Raw genomic sequence first — 26,244 nt, forward strand, 5'->3', positions numbered from 1 at the left:
TCTGAATATACCATCGACGATCACTAGTAGTGGTAGTGGCATGAGGTCAGGCAATGGTGTGTTCTTTTCCAGCAATAAGTCTCGTCCCATCCAAGGAAAATAAACACTCTTTATGTCATTACCTTCGTTCTGCATTGTTTGTAGGCCAACAAACGACACCTCTTCTTTTGGGTATACTCCAAGCACACACAGTTTAGAATGTAAAGGCATCCTGATTTTAAACATCTCTGACAAACATTTCATAACTTCCTTCCAGAAATCCTGGATCCTTGAACATTCCCATAATAAGCAATGGAATAGAGTTCCTTTCTCATCTATACATTTAGAACACACATCTGGGATATTAGCAGACATATGATGGAGCTTGACAGGAGTTATGTATGTTCTCATCAGCCACTTATATTGAAATAGCCTAAACTGAGTATTTATGGTTGGTTTTTGTGCCTTTAAAAAAGCATTATTCCAGTCTAACTCATCTATATCTTCTTTTATGTCTATTTTTAAAGTGTTTAATTTATTTAGTGTTGATCCATAGTGTTGACTATGTGTAACTAAGATACCGATATAGTTAGATATATGGCCCTTCAAGTTCGCAAGTGTTACTTCTTCAAGTTTTGATAAAGGGGGTGGGTCCATTATCTGTTTATAATTTGTTGACATGTAGCTTTTTAATTGTAAATACTTGAAAAAGTGTTTTTTGGGGATTTGGTATCTGACATAATTGATCATTGATCATATAACCCTCCATCCCTTTTGACAGGTGGAAACATTACAGATAGGTTTGGTCATATTTATTCTTAACATTTCTGAAAAATGTATCATAAAGTTAATAACAGCAACAACTATCACAAGGCAAGGCAAGTTGATTTTTTTTACCACATTAAATACACAGAGGTAATTCAAACTGCTCAAACTAAAATTAAGTTTTTAGAACTGGTTTCACACAGATGTAGTGAAATATTGTGCTACAGAGGGAAACTGTGGCCTCAAGAATTGAGTAATAACAAACAGATTTCAGCTCCTATCCTGTAGGGATTCCAATGCAATACAACTCCCCTATTTGTCCATGTTGTATGAGCAGAATGCTGAACAGCGTGCCGGATGACATCATATCAGCCTCTGGGGTACTGTACATACATATACACCACATTGCTTCTCCCGGCCTGTGCACACATACATATATGAGACAGGATGTGTGGGCGTGAATGGCTGTTTTGGATGGTCTCCGTGTTGAATTTGAATTGAAGTTTTGAATTGTTTCGACGCATTTCGAGCAATGACTTATCAATATAATGTGATGTGTGTGATGTATTAAGACAACCCAGATCTGACACAGCAACTTGTATTTAAATTCTGTTATTTAGATTTGTGGTGCACTATGTGGAATATGACAATATATATCGCAACATGCAGCATATTGCAATGTATCGTGGTATATCATATCCTGACCCATGCATGTACAGTATATGCGCATCAATTTGAGAAGTCCTTGGCAATTACCCAGGACTAGGTGTAATACAGTATGTCGTTTTTCGGGCTTGTTGGATTAACATTCCACTAGGCTTGACAGACAGGGATTCAGACATGGAGTCTTTTGGTATCAGAGGAGACACACGGCCCCATTTAATGTCTCCTTAATGAGAGATGACATGCCATTGGATCAGGAGAGTGATGCTGGAATTCTGAACAAACATGCAACTCTAATGACCCCCCCCCCCCCCCCATCCAGAAAAGAAAAGAAAAGGAAATACCTGCTTTGAGCAGGAATGCTCCGGATGCCAACATATCAGCCTCTGGTGTGCTGTGCATACACACCACATGCCTTCTGCTGGCTTGTACACACATATGAGACGTAGTGTGTGGGCGTGAATGGCTTTGACATTTCTCTGTCGCCGTGGCATCGCAGGGAGCTGCTCCACTGCTGATTAAACATAATGGTGCTTTCAAAGAGTGCGGAAAAAGAATACATCAGAAGACAGTGTGCGGGGAAATCTATGTCTCGGGCTCTCACGTTAACTTGTTAATGTTCTCCATGGCAACCACAGGGAGCTGGGGTAGGCGGAGCTGTGTGGTCGCGACTCAAGGGTGGTCGATCCATTTCTTTATATAAAAAAAGCTTGCTGCAAGCTTAAAGACGCTGCTCTAGTGCTTACACTTAAACTACAGCCACTCATTTCACACATCAGCATGGATCATTTGATACATAGACTAGAGTTATTATTATTCCAATCCCTATTCTGCTTTTTGCAATTGTGATAATGACAATAATAGATGTAACTTATACAGTTCTAGATGAACCCATTGAGAATGGTTCAGTTGACAGCCTTTATACTTGAGGCATGCTCTTTATTCTACTTGTGTATTTGCATATGCTGGCTAAGAGAGTTGGTTGGATGTGGCTGTCATGTGCTATTTGCCACAGGTGGTTCATGTCAAACTAAAGCTCACTGTTTGGAAAGTCATGTCAAGTCAATTGTATGTCCCAAGCCCATTGTTAAAAAAAACATTTATCTCGGGGGGATAATAGAAAAGCACTCCCCAAAACCGCCCATTAAAAAAAAAAATCACAGTATGAACAAGTTCTCATGGCGAATTGAAGTAAACGTTATAACATATGTGAATAAAACAAATCCAGGATGAAAGTAAACGACTTTAGGTGTCGCTAAATTATAGGACCCGAGCTACAAGAACTCCTCTCCACCGTCAAGACTTGAGGTAAGTGGACAGACACACACCTACACAGACAGACTAACAGACAGACAGACAGACAGCCAGAGGAATACACCGAGAGACAGGGCATTGTTAAAACCAGGGAGGGAGGAGCAAAAAAGGAGAGGTTAAATCTCTGACAGCCAGGACAGAGAAATGCAATCGAAACCAGAAAGTTAGTTTATTTAATGTATTTTTCCTCCGGCATTGCACTAAGGTGGGCCCCTCTGTTTACATACCCAGTTTACAGAGCTTAGGCTGTGTATTAACACTGGATTATTTTCAGCGGCTACACATCACAGACAGGTAGTGGATTGGGAGGAGATATTCACTGACTTAAAGGTGATTTAGACAATTCCAGAATCCCTGACCCCACCTTTAAGTGCAGATTTAAACACCTTGTCAGACTAAGATTGTCAGTGTTATCAGACTAGGAAGGTAGGAAGGTGCAAGCCCATTGACAGCTATAGGTCAGAAGCAGCACCTTAACGTCTGATCTGACATGGACATGGAGCCAGTGAAGACAGGCTCAAATTGGTGTTATGTGGTCAAATATTCTAGTTCTACTTATTCACCTAGCTGCAGCTTTCTGAGCCTTTTGTAAGCTTATAGCACTTGCACTTGGAAGTCCAGACAGAAAGACGGTATAATCATTACGCCTTTATGAAAAAAAGCTGTGAATCAGGATATTCGCATCAGCCATGGACACAAATGACCTTATCTCAACTTGGGTAGTTGAGGAAAAAGTGATCTGGGGATTTTCTTTAATGTGCCTAATGAGAGAGTTTAGGACAAAACTTAAAGGAATAGTTAAAAATATATATATTTGTAGCTTTTTGGCTCGCTCTCCGGCTCAAAAATAGGTGACCAAAACCATTCCTGTAACTGTGTGTGCATTTTTGTTAAAGAAATGTGCATAAGTTGCTCATCCAGGTTAGCTTAGCTCAAACACTGCTAGTCAAAGGGAGCAGGTCAAAAGATAGACTCTACAACATCACTTAACACTCCTTAGTGCTTGTTGGGACTTCTTTATTTGCCACGTTGTGTTGCATTCTTTATTTTTACATGTTATGTAATTAAAAAACGTAATACATACTGGAACCAAACCCGGAAGTACCAGTGATGGTCATGTATGTATTTGATTCTTAAATGACATAACGTGTTACGGTCAGTAATGTGTGGCACGATCGGCAATTGTGGTCCATATCCACAGTTTTTTTTAAATGGTTAAATGTGTACACATTAAATTTGCCGTCGCAAAACTATTTAGAATTTTCTGTTAACATTCACACAACTAAAACTAACATCACATACAGCAACATACATCTTTGATAGTTTTGTGTGGGGATTTAGCCATTTCACTGCCAACCTCTTCACACGCAAATGTACGCCCTCTCCCCCCTCTCTATCTCAAATGATAGTACGTGCTGCCAGACCATACTGCTAGCTGTAGTGTGGAATGGCTGTGTGAGACTAATCAACCATTAATAATTCTGATTATTGTGTAATGACAACAACATTACAACAACAACAAGCTATTCTGGTCCTACCAGACCATCGTACTTCATTCAATTTGTACAGAAGGTCTGCTGAAGGCGGGTGTCTGTTGAAGTTAAAAACTATTGGATCTGCCCAGTGCCTCTCTGGATCTGCCAACCAATCGCATTACGTGAGAGGGCAAACGCAGCTTTTATATCCTGCTGTTTGTTGGAGGAAACATTTTGAATAATCACTGTTTTTGTTATCCTCATGGTGTCATTGGCTTCATTTGGTGTTGGTGTTTTAAATGTTAACCAACACAGCAGGTACAGTCAATAAATGTTAACCAACACAGCAGGTACAGTCAATAAATGTTAACCAACACTGCACAAACAGTAACACACCAGCAGAAAAGAGAATTTAAAAAGGTAGTACTCACACAGCACACACATATTTTTCAGCTGGGGCCTTGTTTATAACCTAACTCAGCTGTGGAGACCACACCCCCTGTTTTGATTGGCCAACTATAGAAACCAATCTGAATGCCCAGCAGCTAATAGCCAAAAACCTGACAAAATAGCCAAATAGCCAAAAAGTAACCCTATATGTATGTTATATGTAACCCTAACTTGACAAAGTTAAATACAAGTTTAGGCAATGCAACATAAGGTCCTTGCTTAATCCAGACAGATAAGCAAGGTAGTCCAAACAAAGCAGTTGTAGTGTATTTTGTTATGACACATTCTAAGATTACTGTAGTGTATTATGTTACTATACATTTTATATTAAGGCCTATACTGTTACAGAGCAGGACAAAGACAATGCCTCATCTGGCAGGGGGCAAAGTCAGGGATGTCAGCTGCCTGAGTGAGGAAACCCTCAAGGCTGACCTGTAGATCATTCAAATTTCACACAAAGGTGACTGTCGTGTGAGTTAATCAAAGACAGTCTGGCTAAGAGTTAACAGTAGTTTATTGACCCTGGCGATTATCATCATCATCAGCATTGTCTTAAAAGTTGCTGAATCAGACTTCTTGGCCAACGTGACATATTGCCTCCAGGTAATGGTTAGACTCAGGATGTCCTCTGGGGGCCAGAGGGCAACCCAGAAGTCCCCTGACTTATTAGGGTGGAGTTAGTTAGGGTACACCAATTAGGTGTTAGGAGGAGCAGGGCGTACTGTCTTAAAGAACCAATCAGCTCACTTAGAGTGGCGGTTAAAACCGGCCACAATTCTGGGAAAAATTGGGTCTCTATAGCAAAGGAACTTCTTCATAGATTTGGCTACAAACACTTTAAATTCTTATTGGCTTCGTTTTGACTGCAGGATAAGTTTTGTTGTTTAATAAAGAGAAGTTTCCTGAGACCCCCTCATCTGCATTCAACTGTGTCTTCTTCCATCAACTAACTACCAACGCGGCTTTCTGAGTAAAGGCCCAAGAAAATATACTGCACAGTCAAAATATATGTTGCTGTTTTGTAGATGAATTGGGAATGCTCATGAAATGCGTAAAAGTAAGAATGATGCATCAGGTTGGTGGACAACAATGTATGCCTCAGTAGCAGATGTACTGAATTACTACATCCCAGCTTCACACTGGGAGAGCAAAATGTCTGTGAACTTTCTATATTTTTGTAATTAGTAAATCATTTCTAGTCAGAAAATAATCCTCCAGATGACTGGTCATTCGGCTCCCAACGAGGGGTTTCCAATTGAACTTTTGCCACAGGCTTATGTTGTGCAGTCATGCCTTTTACTATCTGTGAACGTTTTGGAACATTTGAATTACTGCTATTCTGAACTCACTCATAGAGAGATGGTCAATCCATATGCATTGATTTTCAGAAAAACCCTCAAATGTATCTGCAGTGAGAGATAATACCAGTACAGGGGAAATGGAGGTAACAAATAGGCATTTTGAAGGAAAGGATAAATATATACATATATACAGTATAATATGGGGTCCACATTTGTTAAAAATACTAGCTATCCCATGTATTCTGCACTGCTTAGATTAGTAAAACTACATTAACAACCATTCTTTCTTACACGAAAAATGAGATGAACCCAAGTGTATGATTTTCATTTCTTACTGTAATTACCATCTCTAAATAACTGTCATTAAACAGTAACACATGGCTGGCATTTTGAACTGTGCTGTAGGAGCAGGCCGCTATACTGTCATTAAAGCCATCAGCGAATATAGACGAGAGCTCAGCAGCCAATCATACCGTCTGTCACAACTGGCATTACGTACATACTGTATAATGGAGGAGAGGTGACAGTAGCTGACAGGTTACCCTTACATAACTTATGCCAGTATTAATCTTTCACTCCACCATGTTGACAGTCTATTCCTCCCAACGACAGATATGAACTCTGTCCCCTGTAATGTTATTCTGATTTTAATGGTGTGAGAAGCTGAGAAGCAGGTTTATCAGTCAGACATGGTGTGGTTGGCAGTGACTAACTCATACAATGTGTGTGGGTGTTGGTGAACAGTTGTTAGGGCCATTGGGATTGACTTGAGTTGTTAGAGTTTACAACAAGCTGTGTTGTCTGATCTGATCCTAAAAACTGTCCGCTTGACAAGTTTATACCAGAGAAAAAAAAAACGTCTACTATTAAATATGATGCACTTGCATGCAATGACTTCATGTTCGTATCAGGCAAAGATTATGAAGACATAAAATAATAAAAAAGGTTGTTATAGGTCCGGATGTTATTTAGGGGTTTTATTTGTGTGTGTGTGTGTGTGTGTGTGTGTGTGTGTGTGTGTGTGTGTGTGTGTGTGTGTGTGTGTGTGTGTGTGTGTGTGTGTGTGTGTAACGTTGATAGAATGACAGGCAGCAAGGACCAAAGACTTCACTGAATATATGAAATCAATTATTTTCTACCTTCTCAACGTTTTCAAACAAAAATGTTCTCAATGTTTTCTTTCATTCTCTCTTTATTAACATCACTGCTGGCATATAATCGGGGAAACCTTTACTCTCACACATACATCTGTTCATCAAGCACGATGCACACGGACAGCCATTTGTTTAGCCTGGAAAGTAAAAAGCACTCTCGCTAAAGAGTGACCTCTTTAGAATAAAAGTAATGAGCACAGTGGAAAGGAAGAGAGTCAAAGGCAGACTGCAGTGTGAATATGAAAAGACTTCACCAAAAGCTGACCGGCTACAACACATCAAAGTGTGTTTTCAACCTCGATACACTAGCTCAGCCACTGTGGAAAATTCAAGGTCCAAGGTCTTATTGTAATTATAAAATACAGCATTGCACCATGATATAGTTCTAGCCCCCTTCATGCCACAGAGCAAAATTAGAAACAGAAAAAGCAAAGAAACAATAAAATAGCAACAACTTGTGTAAAGGAAGAAAATACAAAGGAAAAGGGATTTATATTTACAAAGAAAGGAGTATATGGGTTATATTTGCTAAATGTGTAATATGAGTGTTATATGAATGTTTTAAATATTGCAAAAAGACTTAGTTATATTGGCAATACGGGTATAGTGCAAAAGGTATTGATATGTAAATGTGCTAAAGCAGCATAACAGAAACTATAAACATAACAAGTCAGTGTTGTGTGGCTTGGTCTGGGTGTCCTCCCCTAGAAAGCTTTGAGCATCAAACACTTCATTTCCTGCATTTGTGTGACATCATGTCTTTATTTCTGTAGAGGAAAAGACCACATTCAGGTTCCCACTGACCCAAATATAATGGAATATAATGCAGTAAGGATTCAGGTCCTCTGGATTGAGCCACAATATTTATTCTCCTGTATTGTTCAAAACTTTCTGCACATTCAGAAGATACCACGTGTTTTTCCCATGACTGTGCACCAGTTTTAACTAACATGAACATTTACATTGGTAATGAAATGCTAAGCCAACATTGTCATATTATTACATACCAACCATTACTACACTGTCTGCATTGCCATGCACAATGCTAGTCAGAAGCCACTGGAACACCAGCCGGAGCTCAACAAAGGTTACATGGTATGGTCCACTTCAGGGCTGTCTGAATGTTGTTGGGAAATACAGCATATAGTTATAGGAAGGAATGATACACTGTTAATGTTTCCACCCCCTGAACGGTTGTTTTGACCTCTGTTGGGGAGAAGGGGGTTATCTTTTATATTCTTTTGATGGGGGACATATGTACCTCTTCTAGGGACATAGTTTTGGTGTTCAGCGCCTTTCCCTTGGACCTGCTCTAAGCTAAGGGCTGCAGTGACTAACTAACAATGTGTGGGTGGTAAACAGTTGTCTGGACCATTTGATTGACTTGAACTTGGGTTGTTCTAGTTGACAACATTGCTGCGATGATCTGATCAAACAGGTTGATTCATTTTTACCAGTGAAAGATGAAAAGAAATAAATCACAGTTTTGTTAAAAACTAGCGAGCCCTTTGTTCTTCAGTGATGTTACCTTAAGGCACTATTGTTGCGATTCGGTGCAAGTAGTGTAGTCAAAATGCTGTTAAAGGTGCATTAAAAACAATATAATGAATGCTTCTGAAGAGTGGTGAGATAACATTTGCATAACTTGTATTGACCCTGTACTCTTTACACCTGGTGCAGCCTTGAAGAGTCTCCATTACACTGTTATCAATATTTATTACATGGCACTTAGAGAATCCTATGTAAATCACAACATTCTACAGGTCTGCGCGTCGGGCTCCTGCTTCAGCTTGTCGGTCTTTATTTCTAGCAAGTGACCCGTTCGTTATACATTATCCCTTACGTATTTACAGTACCATTAACAGACGTGGAAGCAGATGACAAACTATACAGGAATGTAGTAGAAAAAATGACTTGTGATTTGATTTAGGGTGTATTCACACATGGAAAGTGCGTTAGTTCACTTGCTTTGGTCCAGACCAAATAGAATTTGGATTTTTTTGTTTGGTGTGGTCCACTTTCATATTGCCCCTTTTGCAAGTGAACCAGCATTACGAAGCAAAACCACACGTGATCTAAGGTCATTCATTCATTGGACAGACATTCTGGGGTGGAGAGAAGCAGGAAGAACGAAGTAAAAACTGCGAATTTATCATTGATATAATATGGAGTTAAAAATAATAAAAATGCCTACATCTAGCCTATAAATAAAGAAGAAAAAAATCTAATTATTGTTGTTTCATATGTTTATAATATGTAGCCCTATGACAATGCCACGTTATGTGGCTTCTAGCCTACGATGTGAAACATAATTTTTACTGTATTTTTGCTGCTGGACGCGCGACTCGCGTGAAGAATAGGCTCAAACTGAAACACAGCTGATTAAGCTGTGTATCAGCTGGGTGTCAGTTCGGCGCAGTTCAGCACCAAACTGACTCGGGGACAGTATTGACGGTCCCGTTGGGAAGAACAATAAAAACACACACTTCATGCAAAGCGCAGCGTGAACCTGTTGGCACTGTAGGCTACGGGAGACGCTCCTCTCCATCTGATCGCTGATCCGCACGCATCATTATCAAATGTAATATTTTCGCTCGGGGCTCCCGGTCAAACCACAACTAATCTTCCTAACAATGGCGACAACAACACTTTCCCATAATGTGAAGCTGATGGCGATTTATTAAAAAAGAAAAGAAAGAAAAGGCGCAGTGCTTCCTGCAATTGGGTCGGATCGAGTCCGGCCAAATTCACACCACAAACGAACTGCAGCAGAGTGCGTTTTGAAGCGCATCGAGACTACCTCTTCAGCTGGGTCTCGGAGCGTTTGTTTGGTCCGCCCCCGAGTGCGATTGCTGTATTCACACCTGTCTGAAAGATGCGCACCGAAGGTGGAAGTGCACCTGAGTTCGTTTCAACCGAACTAAACACAGCATGTGTGAATACACCCTTAGATTCTTCTTGCCCTCCGCGTTCCCTTCCCAGACCAGTAGATATTTATTGGAATAAAGTGGGTAAAGTGTGTGGGTGTGCACTTTCAGAGCAGAGCATCAGCAGTTGTAGCAGTGAGTGAGTTAGCTTCACTCTCTTTCATAATGATTAGTCTCCCTTTAGTTGCACACACAGGTTTTCTTTCTCATTGTGTATAACTTCAATTTATGTTGCCCATCAACATATGGCCAGTCACAGTATATCAGACACTGCACTTAAAGGAATACTTCACCCATACAGAACCGGCGTTCTCTCATTGTAAAATTGCTATTATAATATAATGAATGAGGTTTTTCTTCCCTCAGTCTTTCCTCAGTCTTCCCTTGGCCCAGCTGTCCTGTTTATCCTAACCCTACTTTTTTTACCGAAGTGATGTCAGATTAGTCAAATGTAGGGTTAGACAGTGATACCATAAAACACCATTTCTGCCTTTTCTCAGGCTAGGATGAACCGATTTCAAAAATGTTTGCACATTTATACATAGGATCTCAGAGTTCAATACACCTTTATCTTCCCACAGGTGAAGTAGGTCTTTAAGGGAAACATGGTGAGAGAAGAACTTTTTTAGGCCTATGTAGGGATTTTTTAGCAAGTGGCCTTTGTTAGAACATTTCATATTTAAAAAAATCAATGACCCCAGACCCCCCTACATGGATTTGGTTTTCTGACATGTCACCTTCGCCAGGGCTTATGAAGATCATAGAATAAAGATCCTGTTTTTACCATTAGACAAAGTGGGAGTACTATGTTACAAAATGTACATATGCATAATGAAGTTTAGAAATGATCCATTGAAAATATTATCTTTTTAAAATATGTTTTTAGGTGAAGCATCCCATGGTCCCTTCTCTTCTAAGGCTGTTAAGTTTGTCCTTTCTGGGGCGCCCTTAGCTCAGTTGGTAGGGGCTTCCCCGGAGGGATAACCACTAAATCGCTAATGCGAATATGGGGAAGGGGAGTAAACAGCTGAAAGAATAGACAAATGACTCTACAGTTATCTTGGAACTCTAAACACAGAGAGCACTCATAGGCCTTTCACACCGCCGCAAAATCGGCGCTAGTTCTGGGCTTGTTCGGAGTTAGAGCCAGTGTTTTGGTTTCACACCGCCAGAGAGCCTGCTCCGGGCCGTAAAAACCGGGGGAACTCATACCCCAGGATTGAGCAGGGTTTGATAAGAACTGCTTGCGCGAACGGCTGGGGGAGGGATTATCCTGACCAACCAGAGCAACTCAAACCTCATGCCCGCCATATTTAAAAACACCGCTACTACAAGACGTAAACATAACATAATTACCGAACGTAGCGATCAAATTGACCGGCGAGAATACGCTGTATGGGTCATGTTTGCTTAAGAAAGCAAAGCGAGAGCCAACAAGTGTAAAAATAAGACGTATTCGCCGCTGTTGTTGTGCTTAAAGCTAGCGGTAGCTTTAGCGTTAGCCACAAGAGCAGCGGCGTCGGGTGACGTACACACACGTTTACAGTGACGTCATGACGTTGCTCTCTTGCCGGCTCCATGGCTGTCTCCGGTCGATGTGAAACCAACCGGTTCATAACTGGGATAAGGCTGTAACCAGTTTTGAACTGACCCCAACACCAGCCTGGAACTGACTCTTGGTTCATTTTGGTGTGAAAGGCCTATCAGAGACCCCGTTTCCATTTGTCTTTAACATGTGGTTTTTGTCATCGGATCACATGTGGACAGCTCTAACTACAGATGGAAACACTCTCAAGACGCATTGAAGACGTTTTGAGATCGGATCACAAAAACCACATTCGGAGGTGGTTTACGTCGCTTGTGTCGCGTGTGTCCGCATTCAAATAATAGTGGAAACAGCAATGTGACTCTTGTCCACATTAGGGACCTCCTACTCAACTGCCTGAGCGGAAAGACGTAGAAAATGCATCACTGGCGGCACCAGAACCTCTCACTATCCCACAGGGTGAGACAATGAGCAGCACAGAGCACTGGGGTCTCAGGGCATATATAACCTCTTCACACCTGGGCTCAATCAGCCAATCAGTGCCACACACACCTGTTTGCAGTGAGTGAGCATAAACCATTCTCACGGAGCCAAAAGATTCTGTGCCCTCACCGGGCTGAAAGAGTCTGTGTCCTCACAGTATTAGGTGCTTCTTCATAGTTAGTGTGTTACTTTTTGGAGATGGTGATCAGCGCAGTCATTTTAGGGAGTTTGGGAGAGATGTCGCTGTAGCAGAAGTCAGCCTTGTACTGTTGCAGAAAATTGGTTTTTCAACAAATATATGAATAAAAAAAATACTCTTGGAAATTGTGCAAAAATAAAAGGCTGTCTGCCGGTGCAGTGCAGCGCATCAGTCCACAAATCAGTCGAGAAAGAAATCCTACATCTAGCATACAATTCTCAAGGTAAGCATTTATACATGAAGAAGAAGAAAAAGTTTTTCTCCTGGCCCTCTCTGAAACAGTACAAGGCTGACTACTGCTACAGCGATGTCTCCACCAATCTCCTTAAAATAACTTCACTGACCGCCGTCTCCATACACTAGCTCATACAAGCCCACTTCAAAAATACTGAACTATCCCTTTAACACAAACACATGTTAAAATAGCTTCCATCATCCCAGCTGGGTGTATATGGGGGCACTCCTGTTTAGATGCAGTTATGCTCTTCAGATGTTTTATGTTAGGTCTGAATGCTTTGCCAGTTTTTATGTCCTGTACTAGAAGAAACAATATTTCATTTCAGTGAATGTCTCCCAGTAGGAATCAAAAATTCACTTGAACTGAACGCTTCACTGAAAGGTGTGATACAGGCTGGGTTGTCTTGTGAGATATTAAATCATTTGAATAGCTAAACATGTAAATCTACTTTAGGCAAAGAGAGCACTGTGTAGCTGTTGTAAATAAGCTTGGTGTAGAGACACATCTGATTTAAATAGTGTTGGCTCAGACTGTGTTGACATATTTTAGGCTATTCACTAAAAAGGACATTTGGAGACATGAAAAGACTTCATCCTTGGGAGAAATGAAATGCTGCATATTCACTTTATGACTGTTTTTTACAGACTTTTCACAAAACAAGCTAGCCTTTGGTTATTTGAGTTACTGTTGCCTTTCTATCATCTCTAACCAGTCTGCCCATCCTACTGTGACCTTGTGGAGGGAGATTAGCCAGCCTGACTATACATTTGAAAGAGGACAATGTTCCTGCAGACAGCCTCCTGCTGTTCTGGGTCAGCCTGCCCCACCCACGATTATAATATGAATGTATATCTCAACCTGTCTGCCTCCCAACCTGTCTCCCCCTCCTCTTCCTCCACCCAGCTTACCTGTCTACCTGTCTCCTACGTCCCCCTCCCTTGTCTGTCTCTCCTACACAGATCAACCTGACCTCTCCCATGTTTTACAATAACAATGTATGTATATTAGAACTGTCTGCCTCCCTGCCTGTCTCTCCTCCAATCCCACTGTTAGACGCCTCCCCCTGGGGAGTAAATGTTCCTTTAAGGAAAGGTTGTCACTCCTTGTTACATACTTACCTGTGTTGGAACTAGTGACCACTCCGCGGAGTTTCTTGCTATTGATTGAAACGAAAAAACCCTGCAACAACAGCAGTATCTTTTGGGCTGTAAAAAGGGAAACAACACTGATCTTCTCCGGCAATCTTCAAAACTAAAAGCCTAAGTTGGCTGATTCATAGTTAATATCTGTCGATTCCCACATAACAAGAAATGTTTAAGACTGCCTACCCCTGGACTAGCTCTGTCCCTCTTTGGGCTGTAAAATTAATTTGTCAACTTAATTGCGTGCTACTTTAATCGGAGGACTTTCAAATGCGTTAACAGTCACCCACTACACTCAGTGCCAAACAACCCAATGTCCGTCCACTCTGGATTTATGATATTTCCCTGCAAATGAATTTAACGGAGAGTTTTGCCCTCTATGCAGAAAGTGACGGATTCCCGCAGAGACGCGGTCAGTTATTATCCTTTTTTACCCAATTTCTTTGCCTTAATAAATGTCGCTCACACTTACGGTTCTTGTCAGGAGGCAACCCGGTATCACGCCGAGGCGTGTAATAGACACGCATGGACCGGCGTGTCTATTACACGCCTTGCCTGACCAGGGCGTGTGAGTTACACGCGCACCTCCCGTAGTCAAGATGGCCGCCGCGGTGTTACACGCGGCCCCCCGCCCGTCTAAATGAACGGAGGAATAGCACCAACAGGGGCCGACATGTTCTCCCAGCATTTCAATACTATCCAGCTGCAGCCCCGCAGACAAACACCCTGGCGTGGGTGGTTAGGGTTAGGGCAAGGGGACAGGGAGAGGTTAGAATATAGATAGAACATTGACGGAACACCGCGGCGGCCATCTTGACTACGGGAGGTGCGCGTGTAACTCACACGCCCTGGTCAGGCAAGGCGTGTAATAGACACACCGGTCCATGCGTGTCTATCTCACGCCTCGGCGTGAGATCGGGTTGCAGGAGGAGAAGACAGAGGCCCACGGGATGAACAACAGGATCCTTCTCCTCTACCCTGAGTTTAAAGGGGAGGTTGTGCGAGACAGACAATACCCAGGTGATCAGCCCAGACCCGTCGTCGGCCGCGTGTTCTCTGTCGGATCTCTCCTCCTGGCTGGCTCACCAAAACTGTGGTGAGGAAAAGCAACAATGATACGTTGTAGAAGCAAAAAGGTTTATTTTCAATCAGTAGCAAGAAACTCCGCGGAGTGTCACTAGTTCCAACACAGGTAAGTATGTTACAAGGAGTGACAACCTTTCCTTAAATCGTCACATATTTAAGGAACATTTACTCCCCAGGGGGGGAGGCGTCTAACAGTGGGATTGGAGGAGAGACAGGCTGAGAGGCAGACAGTTCTAATATACATACATTGTTATTGTAAAACATGGGAGAGGTCAGGTTGATCTGTGTAGGAGAGACAGGCAAGGGAGGGAGACGTAGGAGACAGGTAGACAGGTAAGCTGAGTGGGGGAAGAGGAGGGGAGACAGGTTGGGAGGCAGACAGGTTGAGATATACATTCATATTATAATCGTGGGTGGGGCAGGCTGACCCAGAACAGCAGGAGGCTGTCTGCAGGAACATTGTCCTCTTTCAAATGTATAGTCAGGCTGGCTAATCTCCCTCCACAAACTCAACAAGGCATTTAGTCCACACAACTGCCGCTCACTGAATATTTTTTCTTTTTCTGACCATTCTATGTACAGTGAACCTTAAAGATGATTGTGTGTGAAAATCACAGTAGATCAGCTGTTTCTGAAATACTCAGACCAGCCCTTCTGGCACTATCAACCATGCCATGTTAAAAGTCACAAAGTCTTTTCCATTTGCTTTTACCATTACATAAGGGGACTCGAACCTTAGGTTAAAAATTTGCTTTTTTAGCAAAAAATACCGTCAGCTTATACTGTTTATGAGGCTCTGTGCATCTTTTCAGGATTTTATTTTATATGAAGTTAACTTTAGAACTCAGCCCTGAGGCTTAAGGAGAAAGGACACTTTCACTATGTGAATCAGCTATGAATCCATCTCACTAATCAAGTATGGAAGTGTCTCTGCCTGCACTGCATTTGTCTGATAGAAACTCATTAAAAATGTATTTCTCATTCATAGATCTATCTAGACAATAATAGAGCCCCCCTTTCATTTTTTTCCATTTTATTTTGCATTCCTTCACTGTGGATGGATTAATCAGGAACAATCATGACAACAATCTGTGGATATCATATTGAACAGTATGGGGCCCTGTCCTAAACCTGTCCATACTCAATCAGCAATATGCACAGTGTATTAAAGGAGAAAATGACCATAGAAAAAGAGATACTATGGAGGGATTATAACTGTATGCTTCCCTATTTCCACAACTTCTTCACACTCATTTCAATGTGCAGCTGAAATTTAGCGCAGGGTCAGCCATAGTACAGCAGCCCTGGAGCAGTTTGGGGTTAAGTACCTTGCTCAAGGACACATTGGTAGAGATGGTGGGCACCTTGCAGTTGTGGGCCGTCAGGGCCAGCAAAGCCTTCTCTGCTGGCCTAAAGATGGTCAGAACAAGGAAAATATAATATGAATTTAATGTAGGCTATATTTTATAAATTAATATATATATATATATATATATATATATATATATATATATATATATATATATATATATATATATATATATTTATATATATATATTCATTAATGCTATATATTAAACAAAGTTTTTTTCCTTTTTTCTTTTTCAATAATCATATTACAATCATACAATCATATTGGATCTTTAATTTGCGAGTTTGCAGCACAGGTCCATACTGCCGCCAAGAAACAGCCTCTGAGTAACCATGTCAACTGAACATATATATAGAAACATTACAGCCTTATTAAAATAGTGACACAAACTTCACACAAACTATATTACTTTCATCAGTGTGGGTGGTGACTGACTGATTCATAATGTTTCTTGTTGGGGGCTAACCACTGCAGAGGCCGCTCAGTATACTGTAAACCTGTGTACTGGATATCACTTCTGCTCATCCCAGCTCTCTGCTATAGCTGTGTGCCTGAACCACCACATAGCTCAAATATCCAGCAGCAAGATGACCATCAAGTTATTGTCTGTTAAGTTCCTTTTCTATCACATACTGAGATAAAACAAAAGTGATCAAGCATATGTCTAATATTTGGTGACAGGGGTTAACTCCCATATTTGCTGAACCTGACCAATTCTCGTGGCAACGGCAATATGAGTTTGTCTGGTGCAGATTCATAACTAACTAAATACAAGATGACTCAATATTTTTGACTCTCAGTAAATCTTTTGTCGATTGCAAGCGAGAGCCTTCAGAAGAGAGGCATTGTTCTAATCCGCTGTTATCAGACTTTGAAATAACACACATTGACTGTAGACAACACAGGGTGCAAAGGTTTTCACCATAGGCTTTTAACTCAAGGCGTTCTCCATAAAGCCTCAAACCAGCTGTGACTTCCTTACAAATGTATGAATATATTAGAAGAAAAAATACCATAATTATACATGATTATAATATGAATTGCCACAGACTGCAATAATTTGACATGACTCACAAATGGTGGCACGTCATCGCTACAGCCAGCCAGCCAGCCAGCCACAGCTTGAAGTCCAGTGAACACAAATGAGAAAGTCTGTGGTGCCTTGCGGAGAGAGACAATCCTCTCAGTACTCGGACAATGCTCGGTCTGACAGAAAAAATCCTTTGTGGGATTATGTTTTTTTTTCTGAGGAGAATTTATCACTTTGGAATACGCCCTGTGTCTTCTTTTGGCTTCTCTGCTTCAAAACGTGGATCTGTTTGAGCTGAACTAGAGTCAACATGGCAGCCTGAAGATGACAACGTTCCTTGGAACACTGTTGTGGCATTTGAGGAAGAGCTCTCAGGGAATAGCTGACACACACACACACACACACACTCACACACACACACACACACACACACGCACACACACACACAAAACTGCCATCTCTCACATTAGCAGACACGATCCCTCCACTGAAGCGGTCACACCTCACTGCTCCTGTGGACAGCTGGCATTGGCTCGCCGTCCTCTCTCGTCACACTTTGCCACTTTTGGCATCAAGAATCATCGATCAAATTGACAGTGGCTGCGTCCCAATCCCCATACTTTCTTCAGGATCTTTCTCTAAGATTTAGGATGTCCCAATGCATATGGTCAGATGCAGTATGCTGAGAAATACCCAGATGTACTACTACAACGGGGTGTGACTTTTAGGCTGTGTTACAATACCGATACTTCCCTGCTATTTAGTATGGTAGAAAATGATTTAAGTTGTACCAATTCTCATGGTCAGATGCAGCATGCTTAAATATACCCAGATGCCCTACTACATACAGTCTGGGTTTTTAGTGTGGACATCAGCATGCTTTTTTGGCGATTCTGACCCACAATCCAGAGCAGCAGAAGTTATGTCACATGAAAACAACCAAGGATGCTACGCATATACAGCATAAGCAAGAGGCAAGTTCAATGCGCAATGTAATGAAGAAATAAATAAGCTACCTAGTGCAGGCTTTTTATTATCAGCTGTAGTATGTAGAATAGTACTAGTGTGTGAGTGTGTGTGTGTCTATGTATTTTTGTGTGTCTGTGTGTGTGACCATGGCTTCCCCTGACCACATGTTCCTCCCCATAACACCTACTAATTCCTTCCCTGTGTGAATCATAATGTGTGTTCACAGACTGACAGCTGCTAACTGCTATCGTCCATCGGAAAGATCAGATAGAGATTGAAAAGGCCACAGTGTGCATGGAAAGGCTGGAAAGGTCCTTGAAGATGGTCCTCTTTGAAGACCACCCAACTGTGCTGGTGCAGATTTAAAGACACACATTAACTGTATACACACACACACACACACACACACACACACACACACACACACACACACACACACACACACACACACCGTACTGGGCGACAGAACCCCTTTTTCCTCATTAGAGCACACAGCTGCATTCAACTGAAAAATACATCCTCATACTAAGAATGGATTTGCTGTGGGGTTGTCAAGGCTAGGCGTCGTCAGTCTTTTTGAAATCAACTGTTTTTCACCGTACATTTTGTGCCAGAACATACCTTCTTTAAATCTGAAGCACCTCTTTGGGTTATTCCAAAATATCACATGTATTCAACATCTTCCTGGCAGTGGTGTTAAGAGTAAGAGTAGAGATTCTTTACAAGAGAAATTACTCTGTTAATAGATACAAGTGACCAATTAGAATACCACTAGAGTAATAGTACAAAAGTGTCTGATTATAAAAGTTTTAAGTATCAAGAATATTAAGGTGGTATGGAATGTATGCTCTCAAGATTCACTACTGCCTAATCAGTGGTGAAGTAAAAATAAATACTAATTATTATTAGTAGTAATTATTAGAAGTTATTTTAATTCGGTCCATGACAGCAATGCATAGTGCATGCATCGTAGGTAGATCAATAAAACAATGTCCGGAAAGTTGTAGGCTGAAGCCGAGGCTTATTGTGCAAACAATACCAACCTGTTCAAATACTATTGAAAATGTTCTCCAAGTGAAGACACGCAAGTATAATTGGGAAAATGTACTTAAAGAATTCAAATTAAAGGTGACTGCTCAACTATTGTGTAATAGTTTGAGAATTTGGAACAGTGCAATTTTTTGGCATTAAAAATAACTGTCAACAAAATCTGTTTATACGGGTGCAGTGCCTTGCTCAACTGGCACCTCTCCAGCTACCAGTCCACACACCAAGACTCCAACACTATATTAAAATGATTTTTCTTAAAATGTTTCTTTCTCTTTCATTGTGACGGTACTGATCCTCCTGACTCCAGCCCAAAGTGAAAGCCTGAGAGTCCTTCACAGACACATACAAAAGAAAAGAAAAGAAAATTGACGGAATAAAATGTCCCCTTATTATTAACCAACAAGTGGAACTTTGGATATAAGGAACACATGCCGCCTTAAATATAACTAACAAATGCATCTATATAATTTCCCCAAAATGAATGGTTCCCCTAAGTTGTATATACAGTATATACAGAAATCAAAATACTTATACAAAATAAATACGAACTCCCTTGGACGACCCTATTTCCTCCTACATATTTATTTTGATTTTAAGGTGTTGAGATTTAGGTCTGCTGGTCTATTGTCAGTTCGCAATGGGCAATCTACTCTGGACGTTTACCAGTGCAAAGGGCCCTTTCTAGAATGTGAGCTTGCGTGTTGCCTGGATGTCCCATTTCCCACCTATTTTATGCCTTCAAAAAGGGCGCTCCCATAGGGCAAATGCACCCAGCCATTCCCAACTCAAATAAAGGAACCAGGCTTCCCGATCGCTGAACCACAGGTTAATAGAATCCCAGGCCAATCACTTCCAGAGCCAGCCATATTGAACAAGAAAACACACAACACAAAATAATTCAATGCCCAGAAAATGGGTGACTGCCTAAGCAATGATCTGAGCCATAGTGCAGTATCATAGTACATAATATCATTCGCGTAAAATAGAACAAGTATCTGCCGACATGCCAATATTGCGGCATCTGATGACCCGAAATGTAGGCTATATATAGTGTTACATTGATGTAAACATGACACTTTGAAATGGTCCCAGAACATAGACATAGTGACTGTATGTAACAGGGGGACGTACAGTAAATTCACATGCTATAATTGAAGGGTTAAACACTGGGTGAGAAAGCCAAGGGGAAATGTAGCATCAATTAAGTTAGTTTCTATGGAAGCCAAAGTGCTTCTGTGGGTGCACTCTGCCATTGATTGGAGCAGCCTTGGAGAGAAGAGAAGCTTATCTTCTTACAGGTGCTATTACTCATGCACATTACTTCAAAATAAAAGCGGATGATTTATTCAGTCTTTCATCCAAAGCCAGTATCTGACAGAAACCGCAAACTTTGAAAGGAACTGATTAATAAGTGACAACACAATCAAGCGCCTTCAAATGTCAAGGTCACCCACTTCATGATAAGAGTCGTGCATAGGCATTCACAGAAAAAAACTTAAAGGCCTACTTCACCGGTTTGAATATGAAGGTGTATTGAATTCTGAGATCCTATTTAGTATAAATGTGCAAAAAAAATTAAAATCGGTTCATCCTAGCCTGAGAAAAGGCAGAAAGAGTGTTTTTTTTAACCCTATATTTCTCTTTCTCGTGACATCACAGAAAGAGAAATATTGGGTTAAAAAAAACGTACTTTGTAAATATTACTGTGATGTCACAGTAAAAGACTTTTTAAGCCCCTAGATTAAGAAGAACAGTCACACTCTTGATCAGTATCTCTCAGAACTTTTTTTTATTTATTTCCCATGCATAGTTTGGACAAGAGTGTAGTGGAACTGAAATGAAAAATAATGTTGACATTCATCATGGTTTTCTCCATTATGGGACTGGACATCAGAGGAATCCAACAAAACAAAACAAAAAATTTGCAACTAAGAAACGAAAAGTTTTATGTGAGGGGTTCAAATCCTTTCAGAAAGTCCTTCAAAGAACAATGACGCATTTTGGACGAGGGAAAAGTTCTGTAGAACATAAATACATTACAAAAAGAACGTCGCTAAAACTAAAACATTCAGCACATTTTTATACAACACAGTGCAATTAAATGGGGATAAGTTCAAAGGATGATTTTTCCAGCGTTCACTTCCTCAATGTGTGACTATTTGACATGACTCTGAACTTCTTCTCGGCTTCTGTTCTCCCTTTAAGAACTGGGAGCGAGAGACCAGCACAATTGTAAACACTTAGTAGGATGTCTGGTACAGTGCTGCTCCAAACTACAGCAGAGCAGAAAATCAATCAAGAATGATGAATTATGTATATATAAAAAGAATAGTAATCCTTCACTTTTACATTTTGGTTTCCAGTTTTGAGGACTGATTGGATGAACATTAATAGGAGTATGTAAGGGTATTTCAATGCTACTTCCGAGTAAACAGAGGTCCAGATGTGTTCTGTGTTGGTACATTTACAGTTGGACTGATGTTACATTTTTTTCAAAATGTCTTTTAGGAAATTTTCCATGTGCTGACCAGGATAATCCCTTAGGTATGGGAGGTTTGGCCAAGGAGCTTGAATGTAAGATGCTGTCACATCACACCTTATGTATTTCCTAACTCTGGAGTTAAAAACATAAAGTCGAGCCATACAACGGTAAGGGAAAACAATCGTTTCACAGTTTTAACTAACACTGTATTGCAGCTGCAACTGCAGCACTGGAAAATGTGGCGTAACCTGGGTGTGTGTATGTGTGTGTGTGTGTGTGTGTGTGTGTGTGAGAATGTGTTCACAAGTAAGTGAACAAGAGCACACACACACACAATTGGCCACAATAAGTGGTTATTACACATGTGCTTACTCTAGCCTACTATGTGAGGTGTTATACTAAGATGTGACTATTCCCTGCTATATGCCTTCATTGCCGGACAGAAACAAAATCATAAAAAAAAACGAAAAATTAACATCTTTTGAGATGCGTATTAGACACCAACACATTGCTGTGTTGTATGTGTCTTAGTCTGAAATGGCAAGGAATGTAAAGCTGTGTGTCCTCATAGGTCATACTTTACATATGGAGGCTGGTAAGTTACAGACAGACTTGGATTTCGTACACCCTAAAATCGTTGTCACCATCGTAGAAAACACAATAGTATCAGAGTCACTCTCTTTAGCTTTCTGGTGTGAAATAAGTGAGGAAGCTGTTGTGGTCTAATGGTGTTGATGATGGGCAAAAGTACAGGAGGTGCTAAACCCAGCACTGGTGTTCAGACCCCCACCACCACATGAAACAGAACACCAAACTGCTAACGTGATAATAAAAGTTCAGTGTGATCCCAGTGATTACTGTGAAAAGATATTACATATCTACACTTATAAAATACACTTCAACACAGCCCAGATCCAAACACTTTCCTTCCAACAGTATGAAAAATATACAAATAAAAAATACAAATACTCTCAGACACCAGGTAGGTAGTTTTCTGTTGAACATGAAATCAGTGAGGACTAAGAAGATAGAAGATAAATATTTCACATTTCTTTTCTCCCCTTGCAATTTTAAAAGAGAAAAATAAAAAATAAATTGTGTGTATGAAAGAAAAGAAGAAAAAAACGGTCCATTTTTGAAATATTATCCTTCAGTTAGTAGTAACATTGTGATACCGCATATTTCTTCTTTTTCTTTCAGCTAAAAACGCTTTAGCTTTCTCTAGTAAGCAAAAAAGAGCCAGTGTTGAAACCAAAAGCATTATAGAATTTCTTTTTTTCAGACATCATACACTATGCACAGATAATAAAAACATTAACAATGATCAAGTCTTTTATCCACACCGGAGAAATGTGTCCGCCGCTTTAGGGGTCCCAAACATTTAAGAGCTCAGGAAAAGGACTGGAGACTCATCATAATCATAACTCTACCATCCTCAGTCAGAATCTGATTACTGCCGTTATAAACGTCAAGTTCAACGGCAAGACAGAAGAGGAGGTCGTCGACATAGATCTTTTCAAATATCCCATAATGCAACATAGGGTGAGGCCAGGGAGAGTGGAGGGTGTTCAATTGGGGTTACAAAGAGAGTGATCCAGGGGACGGGGTCACACCAGTCAGTGTGTGTAGGTAGCATTCGACCTCAGCTCTTAGTGTACGACATACAAACTTTGACCCATAGGAGGAGGAACATCAGTGAGTAGTATATGTTAGTAACACCACCTTAGCAGATTCTGCTCTGGAGCACATGGGGGCATCTGGGGCCCAGGCTAGGTTGAGTAACAGTCATTCATTGTCATTCATGGGGGCCATTTTGGCTGCCATGTGGGGGTGCGAGGGCGATCATTTGAGCTTCTAAGGGACTTAGAGAAACGAAAAGCCTCCACTCCAGCGAAAGAAGACAAAGGGAGAGGGAAAGAGAGGAAAATGACTAGGCCATCTTGACATGTTCGGCACTGTGGGAAGAGCAGTAGTATTTCTTGTGAGCGATGAACGTGGACAGGCTGCTGAACTTGATGTTGCACAGCCGACAGAAGCGGACGTTATTACCGTTCTGGACCGGGGAGATGACAGCGGTTTTGGGGCCGGGCTGGGGTACCGAGACAGGAGGGTGGGAGGCCATGGTGGGCAGGGCCTTGTCTGGAAGATGGGCCGACCTCAGGACCTCAGGCACGGGTGACACAGTCAGAGAAGAGGGAGCCCTGGGGGGGGACATGGGCAGAAGAGGGGAGCCGGCAGAAGGCGTTCCCTCCGCGGCCGAGGGGCTGCCGTTGACCAGCGGGGACACTGGAGAGGTTGTGTTGCTCCTGACCTGTCCGTTGACAATGCCATCCCTGTGCCCCCCTCTGGAGAGCGATCTGGGCTGGCCGGTGGAGGTGGTTGGACTTAGGCTGGGGCTGCGGCTGATTGCCCTGCCTGCCTCCTGGGTTGGTGGTGGCTGGATGGCGACCACCAGGCCATGGGAAGTCTTCAAGTGCTCCATCAGATCACATGTGATGAGCCTGTTAGGACAATAAGGACAGACACTGGCAGCAGCAACGCCTTTGGCTCCGGCTCCAGGCGTGGCTGCCAGTGTGTTGGTTGTCGCATGGGGTGGAGACGTGGTATCAGAGCGGTGAGGACTAGGTGATGTGCCTTGAGCCTGATGGGCTATCCACTCAGCAGGGAGAGCTTTGGCCTCCATAGGGTGCAGAGGGTCCTGCTGTTGAGGCCTGCTTTTGGGCGAGGTGGAGGCTGACCTCTTGAGCCTGTGGAGCTGTTCCAGGGTGTGGGGCTGCAGGGTGGTGGCTGGGCAGTAGTAGGTCTTGTGGGCCAGGTAGTTCTCGATGCTGTTGAAGCTGATGCTGCAGGCGGTACACTTGTGGTAATCGGAGAGAGGCAAGGCTGGGAGAACGCCGCTACCGCTAGTACTACCAGCGCCGTGTCGTGGAGTATCTCTCAGACGGGGCCTCTTGCTCAGGTCCATGGGGCCGTCTCCTTCAGGGCTGGAGCTCCCTGAAGAAACTTCTCGCTTCACCACCAGGCCCAGGATGGAGGGAGATGGGGCGGAAGCGGCAGCGCTGGCAGCAGCGGTGGCGGCTGCTGCAGCAGCTGCTAAGGCTTCGGTTCGGGCCATGTGGATCTCGTACATCTTCTTCCTCTTGCGTGTACGGATGGGCTGGGGAAGGAAGGCTTGCCCTGCTGCTGCTGCTGCTGCGTTGGGGGTGTTGGCCTTGTTGTGACCACCTCTGTGGTTGGACGGGTCGTGGCGGGACGCGCAGTAGAAGCGCTTGTGGACTGTGTAGTTTTCGTGGCGACTGAAGCGGATGTTGCAGGCCTCACAGAAGGTTTTGTTGGGATCCTCTTCCTGGTCCTCGGCCGAACCGCTGGCCGGACTCTGGCTGCCTTCGCTGGCTCTCCCTCCACCATTTTCCCCTTCAGAAGACGAGGATATTCCCTCTTTGCCCACAGCTGTTTCAGTCTTTACTTCCACAGCCCTCTTGGATTCAGTAGCTCCGCCCCCTGCAGTATGCTCAGAGTCAGTAGGGGATGCGGAGGCTGCTCTACTTGCTTGTGGAGATGCCTGTGCCTCGCTGGAAGGCACCGTGGCTGGGGCCGCGTCCCTTGATCCAGGGCCGGAAGCAGAGGTTGCGCCATCTCCGTGTCTACTGGAGCAGTACAGCCTCTTGTGTGCATAGTAGTTGTTAATGTTGTTGAAGGTGATGTCGCACTCAAAGCAGGTGGCTCCTTTGTGAGGTGGAGTGACCGCGGGTGCAGCAGTGGATCCAGAGGGGAAGAAGGGCGCCCCTGCTGCCGTGCTGTTTTGGGGAACCGTCTGGCCCTGTTTCAGACGGCTGTGGACCATCTCAGACATTTTAGCCAGGATCTCAGAGGCCTGGGGCAAAATGGCCGCCTCTGGGTTGAACATGTACTGGGGCAAGAACATGGCTCCTCCGGGGAGAACCGAACCGGTCGCTCCCACGTGGGCGGGGCTAGAACCAGGGGTGGGGCTTGTCGGTTCTGCCTTCACAGTAGTGGTGGCTGGACTCTTTGGAGAGTTTAGTGTCTGGCAAGAAGAGGAGGCAGTTTGTCCTTCATCTGCCTTCCTTCTCTCTTCTTGATCCTCCTCCTCTTCTCCATCCTCCCTGAGCTCCATGGGCTGCTCTTCTGCCTCAGAGTCTGAATGAGGCTCCTCTTTGATCTTAAGTTCAGTGGTTGGATCAGTAGAACTGTAGTCCGGAGGCGTGGCTGAGCTACCGTTAGCTCCCGGGCTGGATGAGCCTGGCTTGGGGACACAAGCTAGCGGTTCCCTCTCCTGTGGGGAGAGCTGGAGCTGGGGATGGTCCACTGAAGAGGGGGTGCTCTGTCGAGGGGTAGGGCTCCTCTCAGCGGGGACCCTGACCTCCAGGTGGGTCCGTACGTGCTGCTGTAGCTGAGAGGGGGATTCAGAGTTGTGGCCGCACACCTGACACTTCAGCACCACACCGGAGTCTCCTGGACTGAGACCTGGTGAAGAGAGGCATGATTTAGTGAAATGTAACAGTAGCTTACATTCAGTGTTGGGGAGTAGTGGAATACATGTCGTTGATCCATTTAGAAGTAGCTTGATGGGAGTTGCAAAGATATGCTTTTAAAGTCGA

The 26,244-nt window shown here is 42.8% G+C and overlaps 1 protein-coding gene across 1 annotated transcript in view; it reads right to left on the bottom strand.

Annotated features, from left to right (window-relative positions):
* Positions 1–23,555: 23,555 nt before the first annotated feature.
* Positions 23,556–26,244, bottom strand: part of zfpm1 (zinc finger protein, FOG family member 1) — a gene marked incomplete at both ends in the record, with an annotated part of 91,273 nt that continues 88,584 nt past the window's right edge. Inside the window, one exon of the mRNA XM_080027721.1 lies at positions 23,556–26,110. Within this exon, the coding sequence (XP_079883847.1) occupies positions 23,556–26,110 (2,555 nt within the window). The remainder of the gene's footprint in view (positions 26,111–26,244) is intronic.

This window comes from Ammodytes marinus (assembly GCF_949987685.1).
Source record: "Ammodytes marinus genome assembly, chromosome: 5".
Lineage (NCBI taxonomy): Eukaryota > Metazoa > Chordata > Actinopteri > Uranoscopiformes > Ammodytidae > Ammodytes > Ammodytes marinus.